The sequence below is a fragment of the Zootoca vivipara genome, chromosome 5 (assembly GCF_965207765.1).
Source record: "Zootoca vivipara chromosome 5, rZooViv2.hap1.1, whole genome shotgun sequence".
NCBI lineage: Eukaryota > Metazoa > Chordata > Lepidosauria > Squamata > Lacertidae > Zootoca > Zootoca vivipara.
Genome location: NC_142588.1, coordinates 47,603,853 through 47,621,761, shown reverse-complemented (window position 1 = coordinate 47,621,761; position 17,909 = coordinate 47,603,853). Strand labels below are relative to the sequence as shown.

General features: G+C 41.5%; 1 protein-coding gene across 1 annotated transcript in view; it reads left to right on the top strand.

The window, feature by feature from the left end:
- The window catches only part of TDRD1 (tudor domain containing 1), a 34,491-nt gene that overhangs the window by 9,509 nt on the left and 7,073 nt on the right, over positions 1-17,909 (top strand). The window contains exons 9-20 of the mRNA XM_088670548.1: positions 472-648; positions 2,466-2,609; positions 2,901-3,072; positions 7,840-7,926; positions 8,969-9,145; positions 9,484-9,591; positions 12,692-12,862; positions 14,058-14,312; positions 14,619-14,741; positions 15,564-15,674; positions 16,608-16,778; positions 17,390-17,644. Coding sequence (XP_088526674.1) covers positions 472-648; positions 2,466-2,609; positions 2,901-3,072; positions 7,840-7,926; positions 8,969-9,145; positions 9,484-9,591; positions 12,692-12,862; positions 14,058-14,312; positions 14,619-14,741; positions 15,564-15,674; positions 16,608-16,778; positions 17,390-17,644 — 1,951 coding nt within the window. The remainder of the gene's footprint in view (positions 1-471; positions 649-2,465; positions 2,610-2,900; positions 3,073-7,839; positions 7,927-8,968; positions 9,146-9,483; positions 9,592-12,691; positions 12,863-14,057; positions 14,313-14,618; positions 14,742-15,563; positions 15,675-16,607; positions 16,779-17,389; positions 17,645-17,909) is intronic.

The following is a 17,909-nucleotide window of genomic DNA, read 5'->3' as shown; positions in this document are numbered from 1 at the left end:
TGGACTTGTTTATTGTTTTGATTGCTGAAGTTTTCTGATTAGAAAGCGAATGCTTTCATTTTCTTCCCTGTATAACCTAAATCAAGGGTGGGGAACTTGATCCAGCAGGTGGGATCCTTCCTTTCTGCAGTCCAGCTTTGACAGAAGGAAAGCAACAAGCACCTGTCAATCACCTGACATCATTGCTGTCATCGGCAACCATCCGATCAAAAGGGAGCAGATGGGTGCAGAGAGCAATCCCCTTTGAACTATGTAAGCCAATAGGATCAAAACTGCTCCACTAACTGTTCTAGGGAATTCCTGGGAGCTGATCCCATTTTTACCTGTCCCACACCTGGTAGCTGCAGTCAGGATAAATCATTGTGTGCACCCACCCAGCCTAGGCACCAGCAGGTAAACGGCAGTGATGCTGACTGATGACATGTAGCATTGTAGACAATCTTCTTGCTATATGGCTTTCTTTCTATTTAGGGAACAGTAACACAGTTCATTAATCCAAGTGAATTCTACATTCAAGTCAAAACTCCAGAAGTTCTAAGTAATATTAATAAGCTTAGTGTGAAATTGAAAGATTACGATGGAATTAACCAGGATGAATATATTCCTGCCAAAGGTGAAGTCAGTGTTGGACAATATACCCTGGATCAGGTAACTTAATCGTCAAACGGACTCAAGGACCAGTTGGTTTGTGGTTGGCTGTCCAAGAGAACCTGCAGCCAGCAACTTACCATTGTTGATTTATAGAAAGTATAGGTGTTCATAAAATGAGATATGTACTTAAGTCTTGTTTGTGTATGTGTAACTGAAATGAGCAGCGCCATATAACTTTGCCAAAGTGAGAGAGGGTTGGCAATACAGTATAATTCTATGCCAATTATTTGCTTCAGATTTTCCTTTGCTAGATAAAGGTGATGAAAGGTGTTGGGGCACTTGAATAAATTATGCCTGGGTATTTTCATCAGGGCAAGATGGTTTTCCTGAAGTAACATTTTAAATTTTATAATGGGTTATGTCACTTGAGATCTGTCACTTAGGTCAAATGTTTTTGAATACCATAAACTAAAGTAAAATGGTAATAAAAGTGCAGTTTAAATGCAGTAGGATTGTTCAATAGCTTCAAATGACACTCCCACAAGCATATAATAAAGTACAAGTAGAGGGATGAAGCCAAGCACTGTTTTTTTTTAAAAAAAAAATATCTTCCTCTCAGTTGTTATCTGTTAAGTATGACAGTTCACAACAAACACAAAATAGGTGTTTTTCCTGTGATGTCACAAGTACTAATATTTAGAACAATAAAGGAGATAAACTGGTACAACCTTCCCAGTAATCTTAAAAACCTCACCTAATAGAGGAGAAAATCTATACATGCAAAGGTAGATGAAAAAACTCTGAACAGAATTACAGGAAACCTTTGGGGTGGGAGTTAATTTTTTAAAATTCTGTGACACCCTTGGATATGCTGTGAAAACAATACCTTTGACAAATCTGTGAGCTTTACTTTGAGTCCATCAACCATCTGCCTGCAGGTAACTGCTAGTAACTGTTGGAAAATAAATGTATACAGTAAGTGAGGCAGAGGGGCTGTTGGAATCTGAAGACATGATAAAGGCTTGGGTTAAAACTAGCATTTGTGAAGCAGCATTAGAAAGATAAAAACTACACACATGTGGGAGTAAGATCAGTTTAGGCGACTCTAGGGTGACAATAAAATGTGGGGTGTGCTGCAACCATTGTGTTTCCCATCTCTGTGCAGTTCTAATGGTTGTATCATTATTGACAGTTGCCATATTTCAAAAAGTAAAAATCTGGATACAAATATTGTTGAGCTTTCCCCCCCAAAAAATATCAAAAAAGAGTTTTTAAAGCTTTTTTAAAAAAATGAAAGTCGCCAAAAACTACAATGTCAACATGGGCTTCCCATATGTCTGGATTTCCCCAGACATTTCATTGTTTTCCGCAGACTATGAGAGCTGAATACCGGCTGTGTCCAGGGAATTCTGGACATATGGCAACCCTAACTTCACACACACAGCTGTGATAGCCTAGTGCAAATGTAGGGTAAATCTAATTCTGTAGCAGTAAGATAAAAACACCTGTATTTTGGATTACTAGTAAGATGTAAACTGTAATATATAAAGTATTAATGAATTAACAGTTTATGGTAGAATTGTTTGACTAACTAGTATGGTATCTCAGTTAAACTGAACATTTTCAGTTCAGCACAATTACAGTCTCCTCCATCCCCTGCAGAAAATGAACTAAACATAGAAAGTTCAGCGTATTATTCTGTTTTCTAAATTACATCTGATACTAGCTTAAAAGCACAAAAATGTATTGAAGGTTCTTGTATTAAAATTGCCATTGTAGTTGTTCAGCTGTTATGTTGAAAAAGAAACATTTTTCTCCTTTTATTGTAAAAAAGAATAATAAATCATAATGTAAAATAACTTGTTCATGTTCAGACCTGGTACAGAGTGCTTATAAAAGAGGTGGATATCCTTAAGAAGAGTGCTCTGGTTTTATATATTGACTATGGAAATGGAGAGAATATACCGCTAAATAGAATTAAACGATTGCACCAAGATATTGCGCACATTCCACCCTGTGTAAGTATAAGTTTACACAATGCACCTTCACCAACAGATACTTAGAGTGCCAAGAATACAGACCCGTGTATGCAAATGCTAAAGTGTGTTGAGACAAATAATACACCAGAATGTTGTTATTACTAACTACTAGAGACTCCAAAACTTGCATCTTGACTAAGACACAAACAAAAATCTTAAATTGGCCAACATGCAAATGTTTGAAGGACATGTGCACACATGGCCATAAAGACCAGCAGTAAGCCAGACATCCTTATAGTGTGTTTTGTTTTTGCTTTGCTTTGCTTTCAGGCCATTAAATGTTGTGTTGCTGATGTCCTCTCAACTGAAGAAAAATGGAATGCAAACTGCAGCAAAGCTATTGCTCCATTTCTTACAGGAAAGTGTTGCTCATTCACTATTGTTGATGTTTTCGTGGATGAGATGCCCTATTTTGCTGTAGATGTTGTTTTGGCAGATTCTGGTAAGTTTCATTAGCAGTAATATTCTTTGTTGAATGAATTGTTAATTAAGCAGTGATTGTTAACATCAGTTTTTGTAGAAGGATGCTCACTGGATACTTCAGTTGTGATAAAATCATATCTTGGGGTGGATGAGTCATTGTACAGTGATCATATGTTATTCCCTACATACCGTGTTTCCCCTTTTTTAAGACGTAGTCATTATATAAGCCATAGCAGGATTTCTAAGCAATTGCGCGATACAAGCCATACCCCGAAAATAAGACATACTGATAGACCCTTCACCCACTAGCAATAACCCCCCTCCTGCCAGCCAACTCCCCCCTTAAAAATCTCTCCCCATTTTGCTGTCGCTCCACAGACACGTATTTCCTTTAAAAGCTTGTAAAAATGCACCGAACAGCCGTAGCTGCTGGCTGCCGAAGCCTTGTGATTTCTCTTCCCCGTTTCTGAGAGCATTTTTTTAAATAAAAAGATCCAAAAATAATTTTTTTAGCCAAGCTGTGTAAGCTCTACTTGGTGAAGGGGAGAAAAGTGGGGTGGGGAGGAGATGAAGGCACGAGGAAGAAAAGAGGGGCGATTGAAGAATGCAAAGGCTGTTTTCCCTTTTAGGGAGAGACCTCCGTGCGCGCGTCTGTCTCTCTCCCCCCCCCCTGCGTCTCTCTCTCTCTCTCTCTCTCTCTCTCTCTCTCTCACACACACACACACACACACACAGCCCACCTCTCGCTTCCCCCCACCTTTCCCTAAATTCCCTTCCATTCAATGCACGTTGATTTCCTCTTAACGGGAATCTCCCGTGTCTGATTGTTGTCTCATTGCTTTTACCGGGCATAAAGCAGCCTTTTAAAAATCCTGCTGCAGTTTTCTTTCTACCTTATGCTGCTTGGTTGTCTGTGGAGCTGCCCCTTTAAGGATTTGTAAGTAGTCTGGATCGCAGTCCTTGCCTTGGGGACTTTTATTTATTTATTAAGGACTTTTTCCTTCGCTGTTTGCGAGCTGCTAAAAGGAGCTGCTAAACGCTGCTTTACACAAAAGTTAAACTGCCGGTCCTAACAACACGTGCTTCCTCACCTCGCTGGCTCAATTGCTTCTCAATTGCTACCATTTACCAAGTCAGCAATCTTAATTGCTGCTTAGCTGGCTTCTTTGTTCTCAGCAGGTAGCTTCTTTGCTATCAGTGATAGCACTGCAAAGTGCTATGTTGTTGGAACTTCAGACAGTCTTGCAGTCTTGGGCAGCTGGCTGGTAGAGATCCTTACTTGCTTTAGGTATAGGCTACTGCTAGGACTGTATCACACAGATAGATTCCATTATACTGGTTTAGATTTAAGAAGCTCCAGTGTAGCAGATTGCTATTAAGTGAGTCCCCACCTTGGAGGAGAGAGAGAGCAGCCCTTCGCGAACATCCCAGGGCCGGGGAGAGAGGGCTGCACCAGGGACGCACACACCTCCCTTCCCTCAGACTCGTAATAAAAATACCGGTACCAGTAAGACATCCCACCAAAAATAAGCCACCCTGTGGTTTTTTGAGAAAAAAAAGTAATAAGACGGTGTCTTAAAAAGGGGGAAACACGGTATTAGGGAAGACTTGGTTCCATCATGGACTGACCAATAACTAATTGCTCGGTCATGCTTGCCTCAGATCCTCGGTGGGCCTGGTGATACCAGGCAGTACCAAGAATTAGTACCAAAAAGTGCTGCGTGAAAAGCCTGGCACCATGTTTCTGTTTATATGTGCAGATTTTTTTGTAAGCTACTTTAGGACCTATTGGGACTATAAAGTGGGATACAAGTATCTATATACCCTGTTTCCCCTTTTTTAAGGCGTAGTCATAAAGTAAGCCATGGCAGGATTTTTAACCTTTTGCAGAATGTAAGACATACCCCGAAAATAAGACATACCTCCATGCCATGTGGAGTGAGACCGTCGAGCGCCCCAGCCAGCCAGTGTTATCCTGTATGCCAGCTGTGGCAACAGCAGGAGGAGGAGGAGGCCTGCCGTCCCGCTGCCCGGAACCGGATGCTGGAGCGCGCGCAGCGCCCAGCAGAGCACCAGAGCCAGCGGCCTCGCCTCCGCCTAGCCTAGGAGGCCTGCCATCCGGCCGCCTGGAAATGGCTGCTGGAGCGCGCACCGCGCCCAGCAGTGCCCCGAGCCAGTGACCCGGCCCGGCCAAGGAGACCATAAGGTACCGTAAAAACCGTAATAAAAAAATAAGACATCCCACTGTAAAAAAGCCACCCTGTGGTTTTTTGAGGAAAAAAAGTAATAAGATGGTGTCTTTAAAAAGGGGAAACACAGTATATATAAATGTAGGCATTGTGCGCGCGGAGGTCACAGCCTTTCTCTGTAACTGCTGAACCGTAATGTAACAAATTTGGCCACAACATTACATGCCCATCAGGGAGGGATCTGGCATAATTTCCCCCCAAAAAAACCACACCTTTCACACCTAAAATAATGATTAAACACAAAAAGTGGTGCACAAATTAGACATCACCACCAGAAGCTCTGAAGACTCCAGCAGCATCCAATAGAAAGGCAGATCACACGCTGCCACCTGCAAAGCCTCTCCGACATTGGCACACACCTCCCGAGGCGACAACTTACAGTCGTCACCTCAAACGCCTGCTCGCCATTTTAAGCTGCTGCCTGAAACCGCCGCCTCCAACGACCTGCAGCCACCCGCTGCCTCCCACCACTGGTGCCTCACGTTGCAGCCTCAAACGGCTGCTCGCAAACTCCGCCTTCCCCACCCCCCAAAAAACCTCCCCAAAGAGGGGGGGAACTCTGCACCCTCCATCCCCACTGCAATAAGCCCGATCCTGCTGCCTCAAAAAAAACAACCAGAGACACAGTCCAGACTCCGCCTCCTCCCCCCACGCTACTGCCGCCTCAAGGGCCCCAATCCCCACCACCAGCGAAAACACACAATACACCTCAGCCCCCCCCCCCCCGGTCCTACCTGAACCCACAAACTCCACCTTCTTCTCCATAATAAAGACCTCGCCAAAACTTAAAAAAAAATACAGAGCCACCGTTGACAACACAATAACCCCGACCCCACCAACGCACAAAAAACAAAGAGACAGTCAGGACTCCCCCAATGCGCCCCCGCCCCAAGGACCCAATCCTAACCAACACCACAGCCACCTCACGAGGCAGCTCAATCCCCACTGTCCTCCCCGACCCTGCCAAAAAAATAAAGACCACCCCAACCCCACAAACACATCCCTCCCGAGACCCACCCCATCCCCTATGCAGCCTCCCCCCACCTCCTCCTAAATCTCAATCCGAAAAAGAAAAAAACACACACACACCACCACTAAACCAAATAAAATATTTAAAAAACCCGCAACGGGACCAACTACCACCATCAGAAACCCAAAGGACAAAAATACCCAACACTCTTCCCCCCAAAAAATACCACCCCCCACCCCCCAAAAAACCACATCCAATCCAAATAAGAATACCCAAGTAAAACAAAACATCAAAAAATCTAAATTTAAAAACACCACACCATACCAAATTCCCCCCACCCCCCACTAAAAACACCAACAAATGAACCCCAAACTACATCTATGTAACACTAACTCAACCCCCACAACTTCTAAACATACCAAATAAAAACACTCACCTCTACTCTTTTCCTACAATCATCAACAGACTCACAAATCCCAAAGGAAAAAAACAAAACCCAACCCTCCAAACTCAACACCAGCCACCCCCACCAACCCCCAACACCAACAAAATCACCTCCACTACACAGAGGACTACCCAAACACAACACAACATAAAACACATTAAAAATCGTGACATTCAAACGACATCCCCCCCCCAAAAAACCCACCACACACACAAAACACCCACATTCCAACCAAAATCCACCACAATGGCTTATTCATTACATTCACATGTAATCCAATTTGGGATGATATAAAAAAACCAAATGCTTCCTCCTCAATCTTCACTTGACAGACATGACATTACAACGCATGTTTTCAGACAAAAACAACCCACTAAAGGATATGGACCTTTTACAACCCCCTGCATTTGGGTAGGATGAATGTGTCGGGACGGGGTGGGGAGATTTAACAAAACATGTGTGGGTAGGGGAGTCAGGGTTGGAACAGGTCATAATTTCACAGAACACGCGTATTGGGGGGAATGAGTGTGTACAAAATGAAGGGGGACTCTGAACCAGAGAGGACTCTCCACGGAGACTCTGAAGGTCCATTTAACAGGAAAAGGTCCACTTAGCACAAAAATCCACAGCAACACATAGCCGGGCCAGCTAGTAAGTAAATAAAATTGAAGTGCATCTGACCCTGTATATAACTTGGAGAGGTGCTGTTAGTCAGTCACTAATTGGGTTAAATGAGCTAGTGGCCAGACTTGGAAACAGCTTCATAAGTTTGGAGTGCTGTATTTTTTTCCTGTTTGACCAAACCCCTGGATAATATGTCGGTGCCCAGAACCAAAGCATTGGAGACAAAAAAATGTTTTGAGAAGTAGCTGTTCATATTGACTTGGCATAATTTACAAGAGATGAGTGTAGTGGGCTCTGTTTTTTTGGCAGAATGTTTGTGTGCATGGCAGATTCTTTTTTACTAGTCTTTGTGAAGCTGTCATTCATCAATTTATCTGTATGTGTCGTAGGCCTATTTACAGTAGTACTTTAGAGATAAATTTGGTAGATCTGATGTACAGTATTTCAGTTGGCAATGATTTGTTTTTGAATGGATATTAACAAATGTGTGTGTTTCAGGTAAACACTTACATGAAATACTCTTGGAAATTGGATGTAGTTTGAATTCAAAGAGTAGGAGTAGCAACAAGGAAAACTCTGTTACTGGTGAGTCCTTATCATTTTATTTAATTCATCTTGATTAATATCTTTATGAAAGCAAGGCACCTTTAAGAATGCTAAAGATATTAAAATAGGTTTACAGGTGAAACTCGGAAAATTAGAATATCGTCGAAAAGTGCATTTATTTCAGTAATGCAACTTATATATTTTTTTATTTTTTATTTTTACAAATGCTTTCCTTTGGAAATTCCACGGTAATAAAACAAATAGTTACAAAAATAAACATCGCTATTACATTTCATTAATTACATTCCAGTTATAATTGACCCGCCTAACGACAAATAATTACAATTACAACAAATAAAGGCTTGACATATCTTGCTTTGCATGTCATGCATCTATCTCATATATTGGTTTCACCTTTTAAGTTGCATTAATGAAATAAATGCACTTTTAGACTATATTCTAATTTTCTGAGTTTCACCTGTATGCTTATTGGTGAAAAATTTGTGTCATCTTTATGAGGCTTTGGAGTGTAGCCATAAGTTAACAGGTGCATTACAGCTGGGTTATCCAGGTCCAAAGGGCTGTTTTTGCTTTAATTTGGAGGGTTGAGTTGCCAGAATCTTGGACTAGAACATTTGAGGTTATGGAAGATGCAGTGCCTCACACTAGAGGTCATCCTAATGGGCGCTGGAGGAAACGGAGTTGGCTCTATTTGCGCTATACAGTATTGAACTTGCCTTTCTGGTAATAGCTCCAAATGGGATAATATTTAATATAAAGCTGTACCTGAGGGTTGCTGTCTTGGTCCTTAGCCTTTGAGCAGAGATACAGCTTCAAGAGGAGCTGGTGGTTCTGTGGCTCCTTCAAGCTGTGCTTGTGGTGTCCTAGTTCACATGAGAGGTAGTGCATTATTGAGAGTCTTCTGAGTCTCATTTTGTTTATTACTATTATAGATAGATGAATGTGTCTATGAATGATATTCTGAATTCTCTTAAGGATGATAGGGTTTTCTATTTAAATTGCTATTTAATACCAGTAATACCTGCAACTCAGGTTTTGATAATAGATTCTTTTTTCTTAGGTTCTACTGCGGAAAAGATTTCTATTCAGGAAAAGAAGCTTGAGCATAAAGGACTGGATCATAGTAGCTGTCAAACTCGCAAGGTTATCTTGCCATCTGTAGGAGATACATTTTTGGGTATGGTTGCCCACATACAGACTCCAGGAGATTTCTTTTGTCAGCAGATGGGAAATGGCTGTAAGTCCTTGTTTTTAGTTAAATTAAAATGTAAACATGTGTGGGAGTAGCATTTGAATATGTAACAGAACTTTAAAAGTGGTGAGGTGTTGAGTTTTTTGCATTGAAGTGGGAGGAGATTAATACTTAACATCACTCTTAATTTATAGCTTCTAGTTTGTACTATATAATCCACAACATGCCTAGACTTTCTGTGTAACCTCCAAACAACCAACAATATTCAAATGACAGCATTTGCTGGCAAAGGAAAGTACAACACTTTTATATTGCTTACTTGTGGTTTGGGGACATTTTGGTTTTTTATTTAATGATTTTCACATAAATACCTATTTTGTCAGGCAAACTTACTGAGCTTCAGGCATCCCTGGGTGAATACTGCAACACAATCTCTGCTCCCCCAGATTTCTGCCCAGCAGTAGGAGACTTGTGTTGTGCCCAGTTTACAGGTAAAAATTACTTGTTGATGATGGTGATTCACTGTTGTTGGCCTATATCTAACAGAGTTCACTTGTTCAAGCCCATGGAAATCTGTGGGCTTAAGTATGCCTCTAGTGAGTGGTGCTTTACAGAATGCCAAGAGAACAAGTCCCTGTCATAGGAGTTTGCAACCCACATGGCGAAACTTTATGGGCAAAATGAGAACATAAAAGGTGCCTTATGCCAAATTAGACCATCAGTCCCACTATCTCAGCATTGTCTCAGTGATTGACAGCAGCTGTTCAGGATTTCAGACACAAGTCTTTTTCAGTTGTAGCTAGAGATGCCAGGGATTGAACCTGTATGCTTTGCCACTGAGCTACAACCCTTCCCTTAAGTTTTGAAGACATTTTTGTAGGAAGTAAGAGTGCTGGTACAAGCATAAGGGGCAGCAGGGGGGAAAGAACGGTCATTTGAGGAAGCCGGATGTCTTCAGGCAGCTGAGAGTGGTAGAACTGGCAGAGTAATGGCCGTGGGTGAAGATATATTGGTATAAGAAAAGAGCTATAATGGAACAAGGCTATGGAGGGCTTTGAAGATAAAGGTGAGGAACTTGTGCTAGATCTGTGAGTGGACAAGAAAAAACTGTAGAGCACTGATGAATGATGTTCTGTGTCAGAGTAACAAGAGGTCACTTTTTTTTGGAGCGAGATGAGACAACAGAAGACCATAAATAAAGGTTGAAGAAGTCGAGGAAAGATATTACTAGAATGTGAACCAGAATTCTTGTCAAAGACGCTGTTGTGTGGCAATGTCCCTCCCCAGTGGAAATAAAACGCAAGACACAAAAGATAGATTTTAATGGGCAAAAATGCCACAACTTTATTGGTTACAGATGTTGAGTGGTATTGGCTTAGGCATTGGATCCTAACCGACTATGTCCGACTCCAACCCGTGTGTTGGAGTCTGGGAGAAGTTAACCACCAGTAAGGAGCTCAGTGATGTACATCAACTGAAACTCCTCCTGTGATCACCGTTAGGGGCGTGCCTTACGGCCCTGGCCTCACCAGGCTCTGGACCAAGCCCCGCCCCGGAAACCTTTAACGGAATACCCCTCCATTTCCTGGGCAGGTGATGGCGCTACCTGCCCCCCCCCCCCCGTTCATCTTTTACTGTAATATCCAATGCCTAACCACAAAACCAATAGTTGTGACGGATTGGTACGAGGTAGGCGAAAAAACCACCTTGGCTAGCCCAATTGGGGAAAATCCTACCAGGCTCCCGGCCAACCAGGCGACCAACCGAAGTCCATAGCAGCGTCAGCCTAGCCTAAAGGGTGGGCGGGCGGGTGAACCGATGCAGCTGGGAGCCGGGGTGAAAGAGACCGGGTTCCTGCCAGCGGTCTGCTTTTGAACCGCTGGCCACGCCCCTGGCCGACCAGATTGGTCGGCTCTGGGGTGACGCAGGCGGGAACCCTCCCAATTGCGAAGGGGCTGAGCTCTCAGCCCCAATGCGAGAGTACAGTTGGGACGCCCACAACACCACCTCCGACGCAGGTGCGGAAGTGGCTTATCTTCACAATGTTGTAAAGCGACATGGCTTCGACAGAAAAAGTAACGTGGTAGGAGAGTGGTTGAACATAAAGCCAAGGCTTTGTGCCTGTTCAGCAGGTTGGATGTTGCAACTTGGGTAAAGAGAGTATTCAAGGAAAGAAGAGCTTTGGATGAAATATGAGTTTAGTCTTCAGCATGCTGGGAGAAATTCCGTGTAGGGCTAAAGAGATTGTTCAATCTGGCAAGCTGAAATACTTCTGCTGATGGAACAATCTTCCCTCTTCTCCTTTGTGCTGTTCTGTGCATTCTCTGGACCTACCCACTCACTGTGCCAATTTGGGTGGGAGCGAAAAGCTCTGTTTCACTAGTGGAAGACCTTGTGCTGTCTTCCACTAGTGAGATTCATTAGTTGAATCCAACCCACTAAGTTTCAGGCAGTGTTAAAACACCAGATTAGAAATAACAAAAGAGACAGTTAGAGATGTGAATTTGGGTAGAGGGAGAAAATTCTAAAGTACATGGTAGAGCTGGGTGAAATCGGCGTTGAATGTTATAGGATTGGAAGAAGTTGCCCAGGGACAATTTAGAACAGTATTCTTCAGCCTTGGGTTCCCAGATGTTTGAGCAGATTGAAAAGCAGTGGTATAGGGCAGGCTTCTCAAATCCGGAGCCCTCCAGATATTTTGGAGTGCAGCTGCATCCAACCCTGAACAATTGTCATGGGAGTTGTAGTCCAAAACATCTGGAGGGATTGTGGGGAAGGCTGGCATGGAGAGAGACAAGCTATGAGACAACAACAGGTCTATGAAAAATGCCAGCACAGAAGGGGAAACCAGAATAAGAGTTTCCACTTTATGGAGCCACTGAAGGAACAATCTGATAGGAAGAAAAACATCTAAAGTAAGAATCATGGAGACCTAGGTCATGGTGAGTTGAGCAGGAGTGAATGGTCAATGGTGTCAAAGGCAGCAGGTGGGTCAAGAAGCAAGAGAACTGGAGAGTAGTTTAAGGATAGCTTGCAAGTGTAGTAGATAAGCCTGTACTAATTTAAAGGACCGTTGAGGTATTTATTGAAGATGAGGTCTTGGTTCTTTCTTTTGATTTACATAGGTAGTTTTGGGGCTTTTCCAGCATTTTTACCCATATGCAGAGAAGGCTCAGTTCTTCAATAGTTTTTTTGTTTTGTATTCACACTTTGTTGGCCTAATGGCCAGTGTCTGGCATTTTGTATAAAACCAGAGGATATCAGAGCATTTTTCACTTGATCTTGGACTTTTAAGTCATTAAAAGTATTACATGGTCGTTGGCACTTTTGCTCTTTCTACAGAAGATGCCTATTGCCCTAAATTGCAACATCCTTTGAGACTGGAGACCTCTGCAAATCTGTGCCCCTGATGTTTTCTAAAGTAGCATACTGCTGTGCATGAAAGAACTAGTTTGGCTAGTATTGGCTCAAACTTCTACTGCCACAATGAAAGCCACCGCTTGTGTACAATAGCTGCAGTAAAAATGAGTATGTAGCATGGGGTTGTTAGTCTTATAATTTTTACTTGACAAATGTATTTTTATCTTCCAGAAGACAAACAATGGTACCGTGCATCGGTTTTGTCCTACATCTCAGAGAAAACTGCTCTAGTGGGCTATGTAGATTATGGTAACATAGAAGTCCTTCCATTAAATAAACTTCGGCCAATCATCCCAAAATTAATGGAGTTACCAGTACAGGCTATAAAGTGCACCCTAGCAGGTATGAAACAGAATGACTAAATACATCTTGAGAATAGCAGACACAATTAATTTTTGTAACCTAGTGAGGGAAACAAAGAGATTAACCTGGGGAGACAAAGTGGAAATTGAAGCTGTGCCATAAAATTTGTATTCAGATTCTATATCTGAATTTAGATATAAAATCATCCCAATTATGCATCACTATGATGCAGCCTACACCAGGCAGATCGGAGATTCCTTTTGGAAGTGTTGTGATAGGAAATAAAGTTGTGTGTATATTAATTACTGTGGTGACTCCTTTTATTTAAAGCCTACCATTAAAAGCTTGCCATGCCTGAGGCTCATACTAAAAGGTAAAGGGACCCCTGACCATTAGGTCCAGTCGTGACCGACTCTGGGGTTGTGGCGCTCATCTCGCTCTATTGGCCGAGGGAGCTGGTGTACAGCTTCCGGGTCATGTAGCCAGCATGACTAAGCCGCTTCTGGCGAACCAGAGCAGCGCACAGAAACGCTGTTTACCTTCCCGCTGGAGCGGTACCTATTTATCTATTTGCACTTCGTGCTTTCGAACTGCTAGGTTGGCAGGAGCAGGGACCGAACAACGGGAGCTCACCCTGTCATGGGGTTCGAACCGCCGACCTTCTGATCAGCAAGCCCCAGGCTCTGTGGTTTAACCCACAGCGCTACCCGTGTCCCTAGTATGAAATACTTAACATAGTTCAAATTATTTTTTTTCCTAGAGTTGGCAGCTTTGTGATATTCTCTAGCCCCACCTTGTTCATCTTGGGTTTTGGATTGTCACTGACCTTGGTAGTCCTAACTATGCCAGGCAATGGCCCAGAGCTGTGTTCTCTCTGAGCAGACTTGCCTGACACTTCTTGCAAACACTGTAGGAGGCACAGCAGCAGAAAGCCATTTGGTGCTTTCCCAGGTGCAACAAAAATTCTTGGGTCAACACTGCATAGATATTAGTAAAACCTCTTCTGATAACAAGGGAACATTTTTGTGTCATTTTGTTGTTTCGGGAATATGAAATAGAGAATTATGTGCTGGGTATGCAGGTAATTGGTTGCCTGATCGAAAATGTTAGAAATATACTTTTATTGCTGGTGGACTTTTATCATTACAAAGATAATTCTGTTACAAAGAAAAATAACTAACTTGTAAAGGAGTATTTTTTTAAAAAAAAACAAAACACCATCTCTTATTTCAAGGTGTAAAGCCAGTATCTGGAACCTGGTCCATAGAAGCGACTTCTGTTATGAAGAAGCTGGTGCAAAATAAAGCACTCACTATAAGAGTAATAAATGAGAAGGACAAAACTTTTGTGGTCAAACTTACAGATGAATCCAGGACTCCAACAATAAATGTGTCTAAATACCTTTTAGAGTTGGGATGTGCAGTGGAAGAAGCCGCCACTGTCCCAGCAGTGCTTGAAACAAGCATTGGAACATTGCAAAAAACGAGTGGTGAGTATGTGAAAACTTAGAAGCTTGAGGACTTGACCTGTATTAATAATTTACTGTGAATATTAAAACACTGAATAAGACTCAGATTTAGGAACAGCATTCATTATTTTTGCTGCTCCACTGTTACTAATCACATATATGTTGTACCTAATCTATAATACTCAGACATCTACCCAAATCTCCCTGTGAAACTAAAAATGGGGAAATATATTAAAGTTTGCTGATGAGGATCTGTTAAATTTCCACCAGTAGAATGAACATTGAAAAAACATAACTCATAATGGTTATCTTTATATTTATCTATAGGTCAACAGCTGGACAAAATTGATTGGTCGAGGGTCACATTAACAGCCAAACAGGTGGTAAATGTGTTTGTTTGCGTGCTATACAACCCCAGCAAATTCTATTGCCAATTGTTAGACAATAACGGTACATCTTTCTTTTTTCCTTTGAGTGTTCTGTTCCTTGTGTATCGATTTTTATATTTCAGCCATCTATAGCTCTCTTTCAGTCACATGCCCCAACACTCAGCCTGTCATTTACATATCTGTCCAGTGTCCTCAAACAAGTATGATTCAGAAACCTGGCAGGTGTGTCATTGCTTTTTTCACTCACATAGTTGTTTGTGCAAACAACTTTACTTGGACAGCGTTCATCTTGTGGAGCAACCTCTTCCATTTTGCACAGCAAATATTAAGAGGGCATAATTCTGTCACTCTCCTCCATGCATCTTGTTTGGTTCTCTCTCTCTCTCCACCCCCCTCAGTTAGTCCAATAAAGGAGGGGAATTCAAACAGTAACTCTAGCTACATTTTGTCCTATAGCTCAATAGCAATAGTAAGTGTTCCGGTTTCCGAACGTTTTTTGGAAGCTGAATGTCCAACGTGGCTTCCACTTGGGTGCAGGAAGCTCCTGCAACCAATCAGAAGCCGTGCCTCGGTTGTCGAACATTTCAGAAGCTGAACGGGCTTCTGGAATGGATTAAGTTTGACATTCAAGGTTTGACTGTACATTATAAACTGTTTTCAAACTCAACACCGTCATTGGTACACTTATTCAAACTTCCTATCATATGGTTATGTAGCAATTCTGTAGCAGCAGTATTGCTTGATATTCTTCCATATTAGCTGTTTTAGAAAAGGTTGAGTTGTTAGCTGACTTAAGCCATAAATTGGAAGGAAGGGCTACTAGACTTTTCTGATTAAACTTTTGACAGTGGTTAGTGTTGCAATTTCAATCTTAATTTTGCAGGCTTGAATGCTTTGGAAGAACTCAATATATCTTTAGCAGCATACTGCCAGAAAACAGCCCCAAACATTTCCAAAGTTTCAAAGGGAGATGTGTGCTGTGCTTATTTCTCTGGTGAGTAAGTTTACTTGTTGCTCATTCTCTTCTGTATTGCATTGATATTTTATAGAAATCACATTTCTCCGTTTGCTGTGGAAAGTATCCAACTGAGTACTTACAACACCTAGCGCATTTAGACATACACTGAGCAATTGTAATATCATGCAGTTCATGGGCTTGGCTCCTTTCACCCCAATTCCCTAGAGGGAAAGGCATCCAGTAGAGCAATGGAGCGAGAACTGCATTGTCGTGATTTACGAAACAGCAGATTACATTCCATGCTAACATTGTTAATATGAATATTGCTCAAGGCAGTTTGCAAAAAATAAACAGTAAAAATGCAATAGTATAATGATGGTAATGCATAATGTAGTGATAATTCTTAAGAATTAACAGTTCCTATAAAAATGTTTCAAAAATGAAGTAAGCACACCACTTACCAATAGGTCAGTTAATAATATCCCAAAGAAGCCCCAAAGCTCCTACCATTTGTACCTAGACAGCACCCCAGGCACCCAGAGTTTATGCCTAAACACAAAAGGCCACAAATACCCCCTCAGTTCTCCTAGCAGCTACTCCCTTAAAAATGTTCCTGGGGCATGGCAGAGGGAAGCTGTCATCTTCTGATGGCAAAGAAGAGTCTCCTCACTAAGCTGTTGCCAGGGCTGAAGATAGGTCTTGATATGTATATTAATTTTTATTATTATCCATTATCCTTGAATAGGATACAGTATTAGTACTTTTTCTTGCAATATGACAGAGTAACTTTAATGTCTGAATAAAAATGGCATCACTTTGAAATAGGGGTAGCATGAATATGCTATATCTGTCTACGCTCAAGTAAGACATGAAGCAAAAGATCAGACAACTGTTTTTAATAACAGAGTAAATTATTTGTATGCTTATTGGATATTACAAGATCTTTGTTCCTGTCTTATTTTAATTTAGGTGATGGTAGATGGTATCGGGCTTTGGTGAAAGAGGCCAGTTCATTTGAAGCTTTTAAAGTTCTGTTTGTAGATTATGGAAACTGCGAAGAGGTAACTCTGGACAAAATCAGACAGATTACATCTACATTTATGAAACTCCCATTTCAAGCAATTGAATGTTCGCTGTCAGGTACAGTTACCTTACTTCAGTAGAAATTTCTTGAACTGCAAATAAGATACAAAGCTACACTGTTTTAAACAATATTTCTGTTTAAGGTGTATTACTGAATCTAAGATCCAAAATGTTAATCTGTTTGGCACTTGAAGCCTGTATCTCAGGCTAAATTATCCTAAGGGAATAGGAGTAAGAAAACAGTTAAGCCTGAAACTGTCTTTATTCTCGGGATATTCCTAAGTTTTGCATATGTAAATCTTTTACATATTTATGTACATATTTTACATATTTATGTAAAAGATTTTAAATTTATGGTAACAGGTCCCTAAGGTTTTCATAATCCTCTAATACATTTATAGTACAATTTATTCATTTTTACTGAGATACAAGTCTAGTAACGATAAGGGATTTGCAGCCTTCATAACGTCAAGAGCATTGTCTAAAGCAGGCATCCCCAAAGTGCGGCCCTCCAGATGTTTTGGCCTACAACTCCCATGATCCCTAGCTAACAGGACCAGTGGTCAGGGAAGATGGTAATTGTAGTCCAAAACATCTGGAGGGCTGAAGTTTGGGGGTGCCTGGTCTAAAGAGTACCTAATGGCTGCTTAAATATTTTCCCCCCTCAGGTGTAAGACCCATAAATAAGGAATGGACAGCAGACGCTACAACAACACTTCAGATGTTCACAGCTGGGAAGAAAACTCAGGCCAGAGTAGTTTCTTTAACGACAAATGGTGCTGAAGTAGAGCTTATTGACAATTCTGAGAGCGGTCCCATAGTGATCAGCGAATATTTAATTAAGAATAATTTAGCTTTGAGAAAGGAAATAGTGTTGGATCTGAATGTGCAGCCAGGTGAATTGACAGACAGTAATTCCCAAGGTAATGTACTAACTTTTTAAAATGAAGAAGCTGCATAAAGTTTGTCTGTTTTGTTTAGGTATAGGGAATAAGTGCTGTGATGTTAAGCATGTCAGTCAACAAATGTCATAAATCATTAAGTCACCAGGTACGTTTTGAACTTTCTGTTGATGAATGTTATCACATTGATGGAAATGGGCATAAAACTTGGTGGTTCTCCATAGATGAGCTGAAAGAACTAAAGCAATAGTACACTTCTATAACAGTATAGATTTCAAAATAAAAC